Source organism: Labeo rohita, chromosome 18 (assembly GCF_022985175.1).
Source record: "Labeo rohita strain BAU-BD-2019 chromosome 18, IGBB_LRoh.1.0, whole genome shotgun sequence".
NCBI lineage: Eukaryota > Metazoa > Chordata > Actinopteri > Cypriniformes > Cyprinidae > Labeo > Labeo rohita.
The window spans coordinates 2,679,941-2,700,584 of NC_066886.1; the positions used below are offsets into that span (position 1 = coordinate 2,679,941).

The following is a 20,644-nucleotide window of genomic DNA, read 5'->3' on the forward strand; positions in this document are numbered from 1 at the left end:
AATCATGCTAACATCATGCTAATAACTTGCTAATCATCATAGAAACATGCTAGCAACGTGCAAGTAACATGCTAATCATGCTAACATCATGCTAATAACTTGCTAATCATGATAGAAGAATGCTAGCAACATGCTAGTAACATGCTAATCATGCTAACATCACACTAATAACTTTCTAATCATGCCAGAAACATGTTAGCGACATGCTAAACATGCTAGCAACTTTGCTAATCATGCTAAAAACATGCTAGCAACTTGCTAATCATGCCAGAAACATACTAGTGATATGCTAATCATGTTAGAAACATGCTAGCAACTTTGGTAATCGTGTTAGAAACATGCTAGCCAACTTGCTAATCATGCCAGAAACATGCTAGCAGCTTTGCTAATCATGCTAGAAACATGCTACTAACATGCTAATCATGTTAGAAACATGTTAGCAAGCTAGTAACTTGCTAACCATGTTAACGACATGCTAGTAACATGTTAATCATGCTAGCAACATGCTAATCATGCTAACAACATGCTATTACCTTGGTAATCATGCTAGCAACATGCTAGTAACTTGCTAATCATGGTAACAGCATGCTAATCATGTTAGTAACATGCTAATCATGTTAGAAACATAAAGCAACATGCTAATCGTGCTAACAACATGCTAGTAACTTGTTAATCATGCTAGTAACATGCTAATCATGATAGAAAAATGCTAGCAACATGTTAGTAATATGTTAATCATGCTAGAAACATGTTAACAACAAGCTAGTAACATGTTAACCATGTTTAAAAAATGCTAATCAGGCTAGAAACATGCTAATAACTTGCTAATTATGCTAACAACATTCTAGAAACTTGCAAATTATGCTAACAACATTGTAATCAGCCTATAAAAATACAAGCAATAAGCTAATCATGTTAAAACATGTTAAATCATGTAAGCAATGTGTTAAGTCATGCTAGCTGCTTCCATATTTTACAACTGCTTCAAACTTTCAGGCTAGGCTTTCTCAAGCCAACTTAAAGTTCGTTCTCAAACTTTACTCATCTAGTTTAGGTCTAAACTACATTAAAAGCACATCAAATTAACAAAAAAGTAAACAATCAAACGTAAACACATTTTTTTGTCTTTAGGATTTTTATTTATTTATTTTTTCTTTTAAAAGTTGGACCATTACAATGTCCCTAAACATTTTTATCTAAACATTAAAAAAATGAAACTGCTGTTTATATAAAGTTAATTTCTAGGTTTAATACAGAAACTCCAGTTTCACTTTAATTTACAGTATGGGTACTTTATGGGTACTTACAGTGTACTTATCCAAAACAAACAAACAAACAAAAAATACTGGGTAGTATAAAGTAACTACATGGGTTAAAGCTTAGATTTAGGGGTAGGTTCAGGGTTAGAGCGTAGTTATTATCCACGTGTTGTATTCAATATAATAAATACATAATATGTACACAGATATGTACACACAAAATCATGCTGTGTGACTATGCAAGTCAACAATACAAAAATAAATAGCAAATGGACAATAAATAGAAATATAGCTGCAAGCAGTGATTAAAAGACATTAAATATTATTTTGCAAGCCTGTAACGACCTTAATCAATGCATATCTGGCAAATCCAGGTAATGTACCATAAAAATAGAATTTTTTGAATGTTTATGACTGTTATAGCGCCAGCGGTGGTCCGATCTCCTCAAAACTTTGCATAGTTGTTTAGAATCACTTGTCTCATATGCTCACCAGGTTTTGTGACATTTTGAGTTTTTCTTTAGGCTTTATAGGATTTTGGGTAAATTTGGACAGGGCCCCTTTCTAAATGACCCAGTTATAGCTTCCCAAAGGATAAATTTCAGTGTTTTTTTGATAATTACTGACCTACAGATTCCAGAGAATTGTACTGCAGTGGGTTTTTTCCAGACAGAGTGCAAAACCTAGGACTAGTTTGCAAAAGTATTTTATTTTATTTTTAAATTTTCTCAATCATTTAACAAATGATTTGATTGACAGCAGTGGTTCTAGACGCAAAGTTGTCCAGAATGAGGAGTTCTATCATATGATACAAATATTGAGTGTATGTGCGAAAAACCACACAACCTACAACTGTTTACAACCTTGAAAAATGCTTTATCACCCCCCCATTGGCCGATTTCTTTAAAATTTCTCACAAACCTTTGGAACCGCAAGTCAAATGGGCCCAATGAGTTTCATTTAGATCAGCCTTAAAATGTATAATACAGTAAATATTACACTGTGATACTCTTAAATCATTAGAATCATTTAAATCATCACCAATCACTTAGTTATTTTTAGAAACTAGCTATGTACAGCTTACATTTTCACACCTGCTTTCTCATCTTCTTGAATCCTGAGGTATATAAGACAAATGAACATTTCATTTTTTAAAAATATTATAAAACACATGTTTATCACATCACAAATGCAGTCTTAACACTTTGGAACCTTGTAAAAATACACACTAGAACTATTTAATACACTTGCAAGGGCAGTTCAAACCAAGTAAGGTTAGGTTTTTCCAGAGGCGACCAGATCAATTGGTCATCCAATGGACACAAAAGTGTTGGGCTTTGAATGTCCTTCTTCTGGCTGGTTTTACCCATCTTGGTGTCATTAACAGCATAAACCCCAACAGAGCCATCCTGAAACCCCACATACACAAACAAATCCTCAGAAACATTTAGAGTAGATGGGTTCTTGCACAAATAGAACCTGCCTACAGTCTCCCCATCCGTCAAACGTATGGCTACCAGCATTGGCTTCTCATGAAGGTCACAGGATATATTTTGGCACACCAGAGAGGAGAAACATATATAGACCATATATTGACCAGAAACATCTATAGTTGCATATGGTTGTGGAACAGGTCCTTCAGTTCTCAAAGAGCACAGTTTGCTGTTGGCGAAGTCCAAGATGTTTATTGTGGATTCAGATATTGAAAGGATGGCATACCCTCCATCTGATGATAGTGTAAAGATCTCCGGTTGGCACAAGGAAGAGTCTGGCAGCTGGAACTGATGACAAACAGTATCCTCCGTTAACCTCCAGGAGTACACAGCGCCGGAAGCTGAAGAAACAATCACATAATCTGGATGGTCAAGCAGAGAATGGAACGCAACAACATCTGACTGGTCCAAGCATGAGAAGCATTTGCTCACATTACCAGACCAGAGGCTAACAGCCAAGAGATCCCCATTGCGAAGTCCTAAAAGGAAGGTGCTCTCTAGGGAAATGGTAGCATTTTGGAGATGATGGTGAATGCTGCAAATCGCATGTCCACTCTCCAACTTCCACACCCTTGATAGGCCTGTCTCTGATAGTGCAACTCCGGAGTTGCCCTTGGGTGTTATTAGAACCTTGTAAGCTTGACTACCAGAGATTCTGTAAATATTTTCCCCACTGGTTTCCCAGACATATATGTCTCCACTTGCAATACTCACAAGGTAGTTGCCATCTCCAGAGATGGACATAGACTCCACAGTACCTTGGTGAAGGAAGCAGCCTTCTACTTTGCAACTCAACACCCCCCACTTCCAAACAAGTTTGGAGCCATCCGAAGAGTAACAGCTTTCTCCAGAAGATCCCACAGCCACCATCTCCACCCTCTTTCCAGATTTTGGCGCCAGTGCTGAAAATGTAATTAGATCCATGTCCCAAATAAGAACACTTATGTCGGTTACTGCTGCCAGGTAAGTGGCCCCACATTTCAGAAGTTGAATAACTTGACAGTTTGCAGTGTCCAGACATAACACACACTGTCCAGAGGCACAATTCCAAACTAGCAGAAATGGGCAATTGCTTAGTAAAGCAAGAATGAAGGGCGAGTTTTGAATTATTTTGGCTTGCTTAAATGTTTTGCCTCTTGGGGGAGTGAATTGGTCAAGTACATCAGTTTGATAAATGTCAATGAGTTGCATTTGTTGCCTTTTACATATTAGGAGAATGTTGTCCCCATTGTAGTCTATGTTTAACACCTTCCCCAGGGTTGCGCAGTGGATCTCACAAATCAGAACTGGTTCTGTTATAATCTCAAGATTCCAAGCAAACAAGTTTCCTGCTTGATCTACACATGTAAGCATCCCATCACCCTCTGAAAGAATCATGTCAATTAATGGCATGTCTTTTGGACAAGTAAAGGTGGCTAGAAGCTGGCCATTGGACCAGTCAAATATGGTCACAGAACTTTCGTTCTGTCCACAGTAAATTACATCACCGTCCTCAGAACATATCACACAGGTTATCTCATAAGTGCAGTGCAGTTCAGTCTGTTCCTCCCTATCAACAAATACATTAACGATATTTTGTCCTCTCCACCATACAAATAGTTTGTCATCAGATACCAAGACACCCTCAAGAATGGCGTTCTCCCTCTTTTGGGTTTGAATTTCTTGAGGCTGTCTCTTAACATCTGCATCCCACAAGAAAAGTTTACCACAATGGGTGCTTAGAAGGAATATGTTTCCAGAGCTAATGACACTTGTGAACTGCAGATTAGAGGACTGGGTTAGTTCGAAGCCCTCAAATGCACCTCCACTGCAAACCCAAGCAGAACCATTCTCAAATACAACCACCACAGTGCCACAGGAGGATCCAGCTGACTGCATGATCCGGGAAGCTGTCGACTCTTGCAGTGTACACTGGGTATAAGGCACTGCAGGAACCGGAGGCAACACAGTATGCACTCCATTTTTTGGGATCATACCTTCAGACCTTGGCGGACTGACACATATATCCAGTGTAGGAAAAACACCCAGGAAAGGAAGGAGTTTGGCTTGCAGTACTATTGGAAGATCAGCAGGGTTGTTCCTCAGTAGACAAACTGAAGATCTCAACACGATATGGAGTAGCTGAAGTTTCTTGGGAAACACCAACTGAGAAGTCCTCTCAAGCCACAAAAATAGTTCGTCAGCCAGTTCTGCTTGCAGCATTGCTTGGAGGTATTCTTGAGAAATCATTTGGTTGCCAAGTTCCTCTATTCTCCCACTTTTCAACAAATGGAAAGGGAGTATGTGGAGTTTCCTCAAATTGGGATGTGGTCTTGCTGGTGGAGTCTTGGCAGTAGAGATAGAGAAAGGAGGAGAAAAGATCCAAGGTTGACTTGGTACTTCTCTGTCAATGTCAATACTCTGTGGGACATCTGAAGAGCCTTCACTGATGATCAAAGGCTTTGCTGTGCCATTTGCCCAAGAGCCACTGAAATATTCTGACAGCACATGATGTATCTTCTGACTTGTTTCTTCTGAGCACAGGTACCTCTTACATACAACCAAAGGGAAGTGTCTGCTGACCCAGAAAAGAGTTTGGGTACCTAAAATGTTCCTTAGCACTAGAAACCCCTTTAAGTCTGAAAGAAGGCTTTCCACGAAAACTTCAGGAACCCTCACTGTAAGCGGTATGGTATTGCCTGGTGGAAGGAAAGATGCAAGAACTTCATCATCACAAGAAAGAACATCAGTCAGCTCAGCTGCGGTGATGCCGTACCTGGCCAAGGTAAGATAGCTTAAAGCTTTGGAGACTACATCTTTCCCATGCTTCCTCTCTAGATGATCAAATATCAGGACAATGTTATTATGGACCTCTTGGACCAAAGAGTTCTCCGTAATCTCAGACTCCGAGTTCCAGTGGAATGCCTGTCTATGAAGGAGTTCCACATATAGCGGGACAGAGCATTTCTTAAACGCCTGATTCACATACATCTGTTGGCCTGATGTGATCTTTCTGTTGGACTCCTGAAGAAGTGTTGTCAGTAGCTGGCTGCAACTTTTACTCTCTACTTCTTGCAACTCACAGAACACAGTTGAATCTGGGTAATACATCTTTAGAGTAGCGAGAAGGGCAGGCCTGTTTACGTTGATAGAAATGATAAGCTTTACATTTGGAGCTAATGATTCGGGAAGTAATGTCAAGTCAAGTTGTCCATCAGTCTTTGGCAGTTGGTCAAGACCATCTATGATGAGCACCAAAGGATTCTTGGATGGTGATCTTGCGGTCAGGAGCCTTTTAAAGTTTTCCTTAAGCTGATAGATGTTGTTGACACAGGTACTACTTGAATCAGCCCTTTTACAAATGTCTTTGAGAAGCTGTCTCAAGGAGTTGTTGACATCTATGAAGTACACAATGATCTCAGGATCCAGATTCTTCAACCATACAGATGCCTGCAAATGCAAAAGCCCATATTAATGTCACAGAATATACTACTAAAAGTATTCAACCACAAACATTGCAAAACATTTTCAGATACCTGACTTGCACAGTGAGCCAGAAGCACAGTTTTGCCTGAGCATGGTCTACCATTGAGTATGAAGGGAAATTTTGTATTTTCCCCCTCTAGGTATGATTTGATATGTTCGGCTTCTGCTCGTTCAATTCTGTAAAGAGAAGAAAAGATGTGGCACAGATCTTTCTGGCCAAATTCGTCGACTATAACAGTCCTTTCATTTGAGACATTGCTGTCAATGAGTTTCTTGAGATCTGAATGTATCTGTTCACTCAGGCCAACAGCAAAGTTGAGCCTCATCTCAGGTGTGTAACCTTGCAGACAGTTGCACTTCGTGGTGGTGCTATACACCAAGGCTTGGTGGAATGCAACCATGCTTGGCAGGAAGTGGTCTCGGAGCTGGGTCAGTTGGTGGAACTGGGCTTGTTTCTCTGGAGGCAATCCAATTGATTTCAATGGGATATTTATTTTGTGAACGTAGCAAACACATCTTGCAATATCGTCACTGGAATGGTCCTCGTATGCATAGCGGATGTCATTTTCAAGAGCTGGTTTGATAAACATAAATTAGACAGTTTTGATTTGGAATATGTTGCAAATTTATGCAATTAGAAAAAGACTGACTCACCTGATTGGAAATATTTCCGAGCTTTTTCATGTGTCATAATCCCCTCTTGAACACACTGGTTCACAACATCATGTAGGATTCTCCTCAACTCTGGAAGTAGCTCACACCAGTTGTTCTCTTTATTTGGATTCTCTCTCTGATGATAAAAGAGTTTAACTAAATGATCTGCTTCCATGCACCAACAATGCAGTACATGTTACTTACCTGCTCACCAGGGTGTTTAAAATGTCCTGATGCATCAAGTATACAAAACGAGGGAGGAATGGTGTTTTCATCTCTCTGGTAGCATCTCTCTAGAATGTCAGTCCTAAGGCCCATTTGCTGACATACCTGGAGAACAGACTGGAACTCAGAAGCTTCAATCTGCTCAGGTAAACATGCGTCTCCATACTGTTCACCAACCAGCCCCTGAATCAAGAGACAAAAACTAAGTTAATTTTGTAAGTTTCTCAACCCAAATATTACTCAATTAAAATCAGAATATTTTTTTTCATGCGTTCATTAACGAGCTCTGAATGCAATGCAATGCATGATTTTGAGATCCATCTTTTCACACTGAGGGACTATCATTTATAACTATTATAGAAGGTTCAAATGCTTACTGATGCTTCAGAAGGAAAAAACAATGCATTACAAACTGGGGGGGGTTGGCCTAAATATCATATTTTTTTCATTTAGTTCTGCTCTTCAGAAGCTACAGAATATACTTACATGTTTCCCAAAAGACATAATAATTGAAATTTACCCTGATGTGTAAATTCAAAAGTTTTCACCCCCTGGCTTTTAATGCAGTGCACTTCCTTCTGGAGCATCAGTGGGCGTTTGAACCCTCTGTAATAGTTGCATATGATTACCTCGCATGTCCTCAGTGTGAAATGATGGATGCATTCTGTATGATTCCTCTTATTTTGGTTAAATAATTACCATTTTGCATAATCTGCAATGTGTATGTAAACGTTTGACCACTGTACACATCCCAAGTTTAAATCATGCTGTACTGAGCTAAAAGTTACCACAAAGAAAGGTCCCAGAGAATTTCTCCTGCAATCCTCCAGTATCTGCAGTCGTTCCTTCTGCGCAGGCCAGTTTTTGGGATCTGCTGCTTCATATGGGTCAATAACCTGCAGACAGATTGAATCCATATACACTTTTTGTTTACTTTTATTGTTTGTTGTTGTAGTGGGATGATGCAGAAGATTCAAAGACGGCTTTGTGTTGGTGGCCCAGATCCCATACTATTAGCCAAAACAACCAGTGTTTTATATGCTGTAAAATGTGTATTGACGTGCTTTTCGAGAGCAGTACAGAAATAGAGTTAACAAGAAACATTCAATACTAACCCAGTCAGTCTTTTGTCATTTGCACAATTAAATATGCATGATGTTTAGATAATGAGACAGTAGGAGGGCCTGTTTAATGCTCAATGTTCCAATGAAAGAAATAACCATTATTTATTCATGTTTATAGATTAAAACACAATTGCTAGTGGGAAAAATCATTAGTTACTGTCAGCTGGATGCAACAAACTATGATGTTCTTCAGAATTAAATTTAAACTTACAAGCTGATCAAACACTTTACATACTGACAGAAGATGTCAATGTTTGCTTACTCTGAACTCAACTCCATATGTGCATCTGCAGTATTCTCTCAGTCTGGGGAAAACTCTCTGCCTTAGTAACCTCCTCTCAACCACAGATTCTGCAACACAGTCAACATTTCAGTTGTGATTTTACTAGCCCAGATCTTTAAGGTTATTATGGAATCAAATTTAACCATCTTTACTTAATGCACTTTTCTGGTCTTGCGGTGAACATTTTTATCAGTGCATATTATTCCAAAGGAGAAAAAGTTCTAAACTTTTATTAAAATATTACCACATTATTTTGCAATCAGAAAACAGTCTTTGATGAATTAAAGTTAGGCTTCGGGCTGATTTAAAAAAAAGCTAAACTAAAAAAAAAGTAATTTAATCATATAATTTCAAGCCTGTATGACTACAAAATCTCATTTGCACATTAGAGCGCATGTGATGCTTAGAAGCGTTGCATAAAAAAGGTGTAGATGAATTCCTGCAACCTTTAAAACACATTAATTCAAGTTCATATTTATCTGTAGGTACAGAAACATTTAAGAATTGGCTAAAACAAACTGTAATACGTACCTTCTGGGTTGGAGCACAAATAAACTTTAACACAAGCCATCTAATTTCCTTTAGAGTGGAAGTTTCTCATTCATTCCATGTGGCTGCATAAAATTACCATGCTGAAACATTTTGTTCTTGTAGAAATATGAGAAAAATCCACACTCATTACTCTGTGGATGGAGAAAGAATGGAGACGAGGAGGGCGACTGCACGTTTAGCCTCGTATCTCATTTCCCAGCAGGAAACATGTCTCTGTTATTTACATGGAACTCTGGGAGAACCGCCCACTCTTTTGAAAACTGACAAGCAGCATGATTTGATAAAACAGATATCATCCAACAAAACACTCTAGCTTTTAAATCAATTTTAAAACATTCACACATATAAACACAAAGCATCTGACAATTTTAATTAATTTTAAAAATATTTAAATTTAAACTTTCAAACACTCGAAATGTGTTTGTTTTCAAATGTTTGTCCACTTCGGACATATGTAATAGGTTTGCATTTTTTGCAGTTACAGTTGAGGTAAAAAGTTTACATACACCTTGCAGAATCTACAAAATGTTAATTATTTTACCAAAATAAGCAAATGTTAATTTTTATTAAAGTACTGACCTGAATAAGATATTTCACATTAAAGACGTTAACATGTAGTCCACAAGAGAAAATAATAGTTTAATTTATAAAAATGACCCTGTTCAAAATTTTATATATGTTTGATTCCTAATACTGTGTTTTCTGAATGATCCACAGCTGTTTTTTTGTTTAGTGAGTCCCTTGTTTGTCCTGCAGTTAAATTACCCGAAGAAATCCTTCAGGTCCTTCAAATTCTTTGGTTTTTCAGCATTTTTGTGTATTTAAACCCTTTCCAACAATGACTGCATGACTTTGAGATCCATCTTTTCACACTGTGGACAACTGAGGGACTCATATGCAACTATTACAGAAGGTTCAAACCCTCACCGACGCTTCAGAACGAGAAACAATGCATTAAGAGCCGGGGGGTGAAAACTTTTGAAAAGAAAGATGATGTGCTTATTTTTCTTATTTTACCTAAATATAATTTTTTTTTCAATTTGGTACTGCCCTTCAGAATCTACACAAGATGCATACTTGTTTCCCAGAAGACAAAATAAGTTACATTTACCCTGATCTTTAAATTCCAAAAGTTTTCACCCCCGGCTCTTAATGCATGTTTTTTTCTTCTAAAGCATCATTGAGCGCTTGAACCTTTTGTAATAGTTGCATATGAGTCCCTCAGTTGTCCTCAGTGTGAAAAGATGGATCTTAAAATCATACAGTCGTTGTTCAAAAGGGTTCAAATACACAAAAATGCTGAAAAACCAAAGAATTTGTGGGACCTAAAGGATTTTTCTGAAGAACAACAGGCAGTTTCACTTCAGGACAAACAAGGGAGTCATGAACAACTATCACTAAACAAAAAAACACAATTGTGGATCATTTTGGAAACAACACAATATTAAGAAACTTTTAAACATGGTCATTTTTATAAAATTCAATTATTATTTTCTCTTGTGGACTACATGTAAATGTCTTTTATGTAAAATATCTTATTCAGGTCAGTGCTAATGGAAAAAAATAACATGCATTTTGTATGATCCCTCTTATTTTGGTAAAATAATTAACATTTTGGGGCATGTCTGAATATAGTTAAAAAAATTAAATGCAAATAAACACTAAACATTAAATATAAATTATAAAATACAGAAAGACGCAATTTATGCATTCACATCTGGCTGCATTCATAAAAGAAACAGAAGCAAACAAACAGAAGCACTTTCCCCAATTTTTTATTTAACATTTGTACACAATAAATACAAATAATTTTACAGCTAATAATATGCAGAAAGAATATTTTTCACCTGTTCTCTGATATTGTCACTGCAGCAACAGTCAATTGTTGTTATTCCATCTGTTATTTTTTTTCTAGCAGCTCGGAATCACCTTCAAATTGTAATAAATGCAAATAAAATCACTTTAGAAATAAAAACAACTAGAATATGCAGCTAACGCTATTGAAGAAGCTCCAAAGAGTTGAAACTGGCCGAGAAAACCGGGAGCGCCATTTAAAAAAATGCAAATGAAAATATCAAAATTTTGCGTTCGTTTCGTAGGCGAGAACAGTTTTTGACACAATGGGCTTTAACCTCTAACCATAAACTTCAAAACAAGTTTGATAACATTCAAAAGATCTCAACGAGATCAACAAGAAAATAGGTTGTGACAGAGGAAAATAGAAACAAGGGGAAGATACTCAAACATCTTCCGCTCCGATTTAAAAAAAGGCTACCAAACAAACTTTTTTTGTTTCTCCTCCAACGTCTCGCACACACGTTCTTTTCGTAATGACCCTGTTCTTGCTTAACAGAACTATGGTACCATTTCACAAAATGGATTTTCCTTTAAATCCTTCCACCGTCTACATTATGTAATGAACATAATAACTCTCTTCTCTTTCAAATGATATGGGAAAACTACAATCAGTCACTCTCACGAGATGAATAACACGACGCTGGGCAGCTTCATCATCCGAAAGAGGCAGCTGGGATACACGGATATTAAAATAAAAGATAAAATGAAGGGTGTCAAAGCACTGAAACTTCAGAAATAAATTGAGATATGCATAAAAACACTGTGGAAATGAATTAAAATGATAAATCTAAGATGTCTCTTGAACTGCAAAAAAAAGACAACGTAGCTGCCCCTCGTAGGGAGGAAATGCACTTAGGACACGATAATAGGTTTGCGTTCGTCGGCGATAATTCAACTGAAAAATCTCCACCTTTTCTGTGCTTGTCGGAGGGAATCTCTCCCGTCACATTCATCCTAAATACTGCCATAAAAGAAACGCAGCACGTCCGTTCAGTCCTCTACATGACAATGAGAAATGCGTTAGGCTGGAAAAGCACTTTAACTGATACTTGTATATTGATCGGTATATTTCCATGATTACGGACGCAGAATATTCGCCGCCTCGCGCTCGGAGACGCATCTTTACGCATCGTTTCTGAGGACTAAATATTAGTAATACATACAAACACTGGTCTTCATAATGAAAAGTTGAGGAAAAGGATATAGCTATGTAGTTAGTACTTTTTTTTTCAGATCAACACAAGACAGAAAGAAGCTAAACGGATGAGAAAAAAAGAGCGAAGTAACCAGCCTTCCTCTCTTTTTCACCCTCGTTCTCCTCTACCGCTCTTTTGTAGCCTTTTATGTACAGTTCCCTTTCTCCGTCATGATCTGCGATGAATATAACATTCCTATGACGACAGTAATGTACTGTGCTATTACATATGAAATACGTAAATGGTAAATGGACTATTCGTGGCTGACCCCTTTTTCACTCCCGCAACATCCTTTAATTTCTAGTATTGCGTGTTTGGCTCTTCTCAGAGATTCCTTTCACCGCAAACGTTCACATCAACCTTAATTTTGCACAAATTAACTGGCATTGAGTGGATTAACAAAGTTTCCCGTCGCACGATAACGTAATTACGAATACAAGGATTAGAGTTTGGCATGAAAGCGGTTTAAGGCACCAAACAGTCTGTGACGCCAAAAGAGGTGTTTGTATTTTATGAAAAGGGATGCCTTTGAGATGCTCTTCTCCGCCCCCCTCGGGATCTAAGGATGCTCATTGGGCGGGTTAACGCACGCCCCGCCCCTTTCGTGAGGAGTGGGAGGGGTTAGAGGTCAGATGGGGTTTGTTCTCAGTCCACTAGAGCGGCGCTCTACACCAGCGTGATCTCCACCTCTTCGGTTTTCTCCACCTGTCTGCGCGCATGCTGCTTCGGAGGAGGAGGTGCCGCCCGAACCTACACACACACACACAAAATAGAGTTTATTAGAGAAGAGCTATCTTATAAATAGAGAAAAGATATTATTAGAGAACAGATAGCTTATAAAATAAGTGAAATGTGTAGGTCCTCCAAAAAATAATATATATATATATATATATATATATATATAAAGAATCTTAAAATGATTATATTTATAATATTGTATTTGTACAAAATTCTATAACAATAAAATATCATTATATAAATTAATATTTTAAAATATTATGAACTATTTAAATCAATATGTTCATTTAAATGATTATTTTCATTATTTAAAAGAGAATTAAGTGAGAAAAATTCCTCAACTGTGTTTTAATAAACCTAAATAATCTTAATAACTCTGAAATAGACTTAATATTCTTCATGAAAAATATTTTTTGATGATAAAATATGGTTTGTATGTGTTACTGACTAATTTCCTGGGATTCACACAGATAAAAGTTTCTCTATAAAATTCTAAAAATATATAAAATATAAAAACATAAGTTATAAAAATATATATTCTCTGGACTAGTGAGAAACTTTTGCAACTATATAGGCATATTTACAATAAAAAAAATGAAAAAAGAATTAAGAATTAAAAATATAATAAAATTAATAGAAATACTTGAAATAAAATAAATGAATACTGAAATAAAATTAAAAAACATTTCATATATGTGTGTATATATATATATATATATTTCAGCTAGTAGAATTTTTTTATTTAGTTACAATAAATAAATAAATAAATAAAATGAAAATAAAAAAGGATAAAATGGCAAAAACACACAAAAAAGAATTATTAATTAAATTAATTAAAAATAAAATTAATTAAATTAAAATTAACAGAAAATACTTAATAAAATAATGTGTTATATTATTTTATGTTATATTATTCTTGTAATAAAATAAATGTTAACTGAAATAAAATTTAAAAAACTATATATTTAGTTTTTTCACTTGAATCGCTAAAATAACTAAAACTGAAATAAAAATGATTCATAACAATATAGGCATATTTACAATGAATGAATAAATAAAATAAAATTAAAATAAAAAAGAATAAAACTGACAAAAATACAAAAATGAAAAAAAAAATTAAATGAAAATAAAAGAAAAACTTAATTAAATTAATTAAAAATATAATAAAATTAAATAAATTTAATTTATTTATAAATTAATAAAAATGTATGCAAAATATAATAGTATCTCAGTATACTGAAATGACACTAGAAATTGCAAAATCTTACACATAATTTTAAAATGCAGGATGTTCACAAAACAGTATAAAAACACATTTGAGTCAAATGATGCAAATCTGTTGTACTGTATTGTTGTTGACATACAGGTCTGAGTTTTCCAGGGCCGGATCCGTCCGGAGTGAGTCTCAGCGGCTGAGAGAATCCTGGGCTCTCTGGACTTAAGCTGGAATTATGATCTAAAACAAATGAAAAATGAAAACATTAACACACTCAAATAAACAGAGTAACACAGGAGAATTCATGCCGGAAGTATCTGCAGTGACGAGTGTCTTACTATGAACGGCGGCTTTTTGCGGGATGGGCAGTTTGTGTTCTCCGTTGACAGACGGTGAGCGGGGCAGCGAGGGAGCGCTGCTGGTCTCCGGGCTCGTGTACGGACTGCAGGGCGGCTGGTCGTACAGCGGCAGAGGAGGAAGTGATGAATGAAGCCTTTGGCACGGGGACACCTGGGAACGACAACGCACGTTAGATTGCTAAGTCAGCGTATCCTTGCCAAGCCTTGTGTAAACTGTTTGATGTCAGACAATGTTAATATGCACTAGAGTTCAAAAGTTTGGGGTCAGTAAAAGAAATCTCTTTTTTATTGATAATTAATTTAATTTCATGTTTTTTTGAGCTTCATATTCATCAAAGAATTATGAGATATAAAATGATTTCCACAAAAATCGATAAGCAGATAATCAGCATATTAGAATGATTTCTAAAGGATCATGTGACACTGAAGACTGAAGTAATGATGCTGAAAATTCAGATTTGATTGCAGAAATAAATTTAATTTTAACACATATTCAAATAGAAAACAGCTATTTTAAATTGTAATAATATTTCACAATTTTATCAAATATCAAATAAACGCAGCCTTGGTGAGAATAAAATATTGTATTTTATTAAATTATATAAAACTCTGAATCATATTAGGTATTCAACTGTCAAAGAACACATTTATTATTATTTTGGTCAAGTAATTAAATCATATGATTAAAGTACAGTTTTATTATGTCTGTATTTACATGATTAGCTCCAACAGGATAACAAGAAAGGCTTTGATGTGGCCGGATGATGTTAATTACAGGAAGGAAGCAGCCATGTCTGTAATCAACAACGCCAGGCCTCAGACATCAAACCCACTCAGAAGCACACAATAAGTGTGGACATAGAGTCTCAATACCTGTGTGTCCGTTCCCCAGTGAGTGTCTCCGTTTTCTGAGGCTGTCAGGTCTTCCACCAGCACGGACGGAAAGACGCCCACTCGACCGTTAAACTCGCCTTCCCAGAAGCCGTCGTCCTCTTGGTTGTCCTTGTTGAGGATGCGGATGATGGCTCCCTCAGGGAAAGATAGCTCGTCATCCGTCTGACCCTCGTAGTCGTACATGGCCTTGACAAAACTCACTGGGAGAGATGAAGAAGAAAAGAAAGAGGTTATTAATACACCTCAGTCAGCTTAGATGGCACAGTGAATTTAATGCGGGTAAAAATGAGGCCGTGAGGGATAGACTTACACTTTTTACAGTGGCATACACTTTTTAAAGGTCATAGATCGAGTCATTTTCACAACTTGCAACTTTAAAAAAGTTTTATGGTAAGATTTAATTAAAATAAGTCTCTAATGCTCACCCAGGCTACATGTATTTGACCAAAAATGAGTAAAAACAGATAAATATTATTAGAATTTAAAATAACTGTTTAGAGTTTGAATATATTTTGAAATGTAATTTATTTCTGTGATCAAAGCTGAATTTTCAGTCTTCAGTGTCACATGATCCTTCAGAAATCATTCTAATATGCTGATTTGCTGCTCAAGAAACATTTCTTTTTTCGGAATTCTTTGATGAATAGAAACTTTGTTCGAGATTTAAATCTTTCGTAACATTATAAATGCCCTTACTGTCACTTTTGATGAATTTAATGCAAAATAAAATAGCTTCTTTCAGAAATGTCCAATCATTTATCATTTTTAAGACCTTATTTATTTTCAGGCCGATTCCCTGAAGTTTTTGTACATGAAGATTTTTAATGTTTTTTTTTTTTTAAGAAGTCTCTTTGGCTCACCAAGCCTGCATTTATTTGATTAAAAACACAGCAAAAGCAGTAATATTATGAAATAATTTTACTATTTAAAATAACTGTCTTCTATTTGAATATATTTCAAAATGTAATTTATTCCTTTAATTTCAAAGCTGAATTTTCAGCATCATTACTCCGGTCTTAAGTGTCACATGATCCTTCAGAAATCATTCTAATATGTTGATTTGCTGCTCAAAAAACATTTATTATTATTATTATTATTATTATGTTAAAACAGCTTTTTCAGGTTTCTTTAATGAATAGTAAGCATTTATTTAAAATAGAACTCTTTTGTAACATTATAAATGTACTTTTGATCAGCATATTAAAATGATTTCTGAAGGATCATGTGACACTGAAGACTGGAGTAATGATGCTGAAAATTTAGTTTTGATCACAGGAATAAATTCCATTTTAAAATATATTCAAATAGAAAGCACTTATTTTAAATAGTAAAACTATTTTTACAATATTACTGATTTTTCCTGTATTTTGGATCAAATAAATGTAGGCTTTGTGAGCAGAAAGGCTTCTTCAAAAAACACTAAATATCTTACTGTGCAAAAACTTTTGACTGGTAGTATATTTCCAAGTTCTCCATGTTTGTACTATGTACTATGTCTAAAAAAACAACAACACAATAGTACTTTGACACATTTTCATTAATAAAGGTCAGAATGAACATTTAGATGCAATGTGAGTCATCATCACTCACACGAACCATCAACATTCACCCATCTCTCTCTGTGCTTGTGTGTGTGTGAGAGTGACTCACTGCTGCTGTCTCCATTAAAGCTGCCTGATGCCAGCTCAGGCTCAGTGGAGTTGCTGGAGGAGTGTGACCGTGCGTCCAGAGCAGCGAGGGACTGGAGCATGCTCAGTACGCTGTTGGACGTGGGGAACTGCAGGTACTTCTCTGGAACGTAGCCCACCTGACCAGTCTTATTCCGCGCCTGGAATTAACCATGACAACATTCAGCAGCAGTCACTTATCTGTACTAATCTGCACTTTTATCCAATTTTCTTCAGAAAAACTCTGGAATTCATCTAAACATGGTAAATGTCTTAAACAGAGCTGATGGAATCATCATATTTTTCATAACAATAATACTCAACTGATAATAATCAAGAACCAAACATGCAAGGACAAAGGCCCACATGCAGTCTGCACTGACTCAGAACTCAGCAAAAATTCAAAAAGTTTGCAAACGGAACATTCGGAGTAACACTGGAATTCAAACGGAATTTCCAGACTTCTCTGCAGTAATTTTGGAGTTAAACATCTCAAATTAACCTAAACATAGTAAAATGTGTTAACGCCTGCATGGAAAAAAAAAGTTCTAATATTTTTAAATAAATGATACTGATCTTATTGTGAATGACTGTTATTGTAAAAAGGTGTTGCTACTTCTGTTTCATTGTAACTTTAAAGGAGAAGTCCACTTCCAGAACAACCATTTACAAACAATGTACTCACCCCCTTGTCATCCATGATGTTCATGTCTTTCTTTCTTCAGTCGTAAAGAAATTATGTTTTTTGAGGGAAACATTTCAGCATTTTTCTCCATATAATGGACTGATGTGGTGCCCCAATTGTGAACTTTTCAAAATGCAGTTTAAATGCGGCTTCAAAAGATCCCAAATGCTGTTGTAAACGATCCCAGCCAAGGAAGAAGGGTCTTATCTAGCGTAACAATCGGTTATTTTAATAAAAATAATACAATTTATATACTTTTTAATGCCAAACGCTCGTCTTGTCTTGCTATAACTGGGCTGTTTTTTCCGGTTCATGACAGTTAGTGTATGTCGAAAAACTCCCATCTCATGTTCTCCCTCAACCTCGACATCATCCTATATCGTTGTTTTACTTTTTTTGTTAAGGATGTTTGATCTTCTTTGCATGTTCACTTTGCAAACACTGGGTCGGAACTTCTGCAGTGATGTAGGATGATTTTGAAATGATTTCTGAAGTTGAGGGAGAAAATACAATTGGAGTTTTTCGACATACCCTAACTGTCTTGAGCCAGAATACACAGAGTTCAAGGACTGCAAGGCAAGACGAGCGTTTGAGAATAAAAAGTATATAAATTGTATTTTTTAATGAAAATAACCGATCGTTTCGCTAGATAAGACCCTTTCTGCCTCGGCTGGGATCGTTTAAAACCGCATTTGGGATCGTTTTTGAAGCCGCATTTAAACTGCATTTTGGAAGTTCAAAATTGGGGCAACATATCAGTCCATTATATGGAGAAAAATGCTGAAATGTTTTTCTTCAAAAAACAATTTCTTTACGACTGAAGACAGAAAGACATGAACATCCTGGATGACAAGAGGGTGAGTACATTATTTGTAAATTGTTGTTCTGGAAGTGGACTTCTCCTTTAAACTGAGATAAAGAATTCTCATACAAATTTTATTTATAATAATAATAATAATAATAATAATAATAATAATAATAATCAACTAAACCAAAACAATTAGTAATAAACCTATAAACAGGCCCAAATGGAACTTGCATTCATTTAGAACTCAGCAGAAAGATCTAAAGATTTCCAAAGAATTCAAAAAGTTTGTGTGTAGAACTTTAGGAATAATTGGAATTCTGTGTAAATCTTACTTTTTTGATACAAATCACAGCAAAATCCTTTTCATCTACATTTATGACCCTGGACCACAAAACTAGTCTTAAGTAGCACTTGTATATTTGTAGCAATAGCCAAAAATACATGATGGGTCAAAATTATTGATTTTTCTTTTATGCCAAAAATCATTAGGATATTAAGAAAAGATCATGTTCTATGAAGATATTGTGTAAGTTACTGTAAATATATCAAAACTTAATTTTTGAGTAGTAATATGCATTGCAACAAACTTCATTTGGACAACTTTAATGGTGGATTTTTTCAGTATTTTGGTTTTTTTTGCACCCTCAGATTCCAGATTTTTAAATAGTTGCATCTCAGCCAAATATTGTCCCTTTCCTAACAAACCGTACAGCAATGGAAAATTTATTTATTCAGCTTTCAGATGATGTATAAATCTCAAATTCATGAAATTGACCCTTTTGACTGGTTTTGTGGTCCATGGTCATCAAGTGATTCATCCCAAAGAGACAAATTGCAGTCTAACCGAAATAAACTCGAGCAGGTTGTGTTTAACTGCTGAAATAAGCCAGGTTTGATTGGTTTACCTTCACCCAGTCCTCCATGTCTCCATCTTCTATAACCTCCAACATCTCATGCTCATCGATTGTTAGTTCATCGGGCTGAGACGCCTGAGAGAAATAGAGAGGGGAAAAAAACTATTGAGCAATGCATGGTCAACTGTGCAGGTTAATATTTCTCCAGAAATCAGCTGATATTTTAGACACAATATTCATAAACAAAAGAATGTTGCAATAAAATGCAAAGGTGTGTAATAATCACAATTTTTAATAATAACAATTTTAAAATACTTATTGTGTTTGGCAGCAGAATGACAGATAAAAATATAAAGCACCAATGTAAAATGATAACCTGAAGACTGTAGCCTGTAACAACTGCCTGCATTAAAACAATAAATGTGCATGTGATAAATTGCAGCCCACTATCACAACCAATTACTGACCAACATCTGCATTTCAGCAGATCAGTCAGGACATCATGTTATGGGGGGTGTCGGGTGGGTTTTATCTTAACAAGGTCATGTTTGTGATAACAAAAAAATCAATATTATAAATCAAGCAATGCCAGAGTGACTTGACATTTCTCAAAACTTTTTTTTTTTCAGATGGTGTCATGTGTAAAGCACTGAAGAGACACTGTTGAGCTTTATTACATGATATTTTAGTATTATTTATTTAGTACAGTATTTATTAATATTTGAATTTAATTTTTATTTTCAATTTTCAGTTTTCATTTTAGTCATTTTTGGGGTTTTTGTCATGTTCATACATTTACTTAAATATTTATATTTAGTTTAATTTTCAAGTTTTTTTTGTAATTTTACTTCAAATTATTTTAATTTCAACCTAGTACTTCAACTTACAACTTACCTGTACTTCAACTTGTTTTAAAAAGTTAGTTGCCAAGGCAACATTTCTAATTTTAGTTTAAGTTTTGTAATTTTCTCATCTAATATGCATAATTTATTATAAATAAAAACTTTTTAAAGTTTTTTTATTTGTAATACATGAAATAATATTAATACATAATAAATATTACAAATACTACTAGTATAAGCTTTTAAAATTGAAGTTTTTGTCTAATATTTATATTTTATTTTAATTCACCTTTATTTCATACACAAAACACATTTCTATAACAAAATACATATGTATTACTTTACGCATAATTTATTATAATATTATAATAGATTATATTTTTTGTTTTTATTTTTATTTGTATTTGTAATACATGAAATTATATTAATACATGATAAATATTTATTAAATTATTTTTTCATACTAGTATTTT

The 20,644-nt window shown here is 35.2% G+C and overlaps 2 protein-coding genes across 3 annotated transcripts in view; both read right to left on the bottom strand.

The window, feature by feature from the left end:
* Window positions 1–1,176: 1,176 nt before the first annotated feature.
* Window positions 1,177–9,215, bottom strand: LOC127180417 (NACHT and WD repeat domain-containing protein 2). The gene is made up of 7 exons (XM_051134434.1): window positions 9,035–9,215; window positions 8,483–8,571; window positions 7,885–7,992; window positions 7,076–7,279; window positions 6,872–7,007; window positions 6,268–6,791; window positions 1,177–6,181 (listed from the first exon to the last, which is right to left on the bottom strand). Exons 1-7 carry the CDS (start codon window positions 9,072–9,074, stop codon window positions 2,498–2,500), a joined length of 4,785 nt encoding a protein of 1,594 aa, XP_050990391.1. The 5' UTR covers window positions 9,075–9,215; the 3' UTR covers window positions 1,177–2,497.
* A 1,599-nt stretch (window positions 9,216–10,814) lies between these two features.
* The window catches only part of LOC127180621 (F-BAR and double SH3 domains protein 2), a 101,527-nt gene continuing 91,697 nt past the window's right edge, over window positions 10,815–20,644 (bottom strand). For both annotated transcript variants that reach the window (XM_051134789.1, XM_051134790.1), the window contains 6 exons: window positions 19,381–19,464; window positions 16,966–17,143; window positions 15,295–15,515; window positions 14,401–14,572; window positions 14,211–14,302; window positions 10,815–12,858 (listed from right to left, as the gene is read on the bottom strand). In XM_051134789.1, coding sequence (XP_050990746.1) covers window positions 12,775–12,858; window positions 14,211–14,302; window positions 14,401–14,572; window positions 15,295–15,515; window positions 16,966–17,143; window positions 19,381–19,464 — 831 coding nt within the window. In that variant the 3' untranslated portion in view covers window positions 10,815–12,774. The remainder of the gene's footprint in view (window positions 12,859–14,210; window positions 14,303–14,400; window positions 14,573–15,294; window positions 15,516–16,965; window positions 17,144–19,380; window positions 19,465–20,644) is intronic.

Bases quoted from the DNA above. Each gene is read 5' to 3' on its own strand.
- LOC127180417 (XM_051134434.1), bottom strand. From the start codon at position 9,074: ATGGCTTGTGTTAAAGTTTATTTGTGCTCCAACCCAGAAG. The intron at 8,572-9,034 runs GTACGTATTACA...ACTGTGTTGCAG, and splicing joins TTTGTGCTCCAACCCAGAAG to AATCTGTGGTTGAGAGGAGG. The intron at 7,008-7,075 runs GTAAGTAACATG...TTTTATCATCAG, and splicing joins TTAAACACCCTGGTGAGCAG to AGAGAGAATCCAAATAAAGA.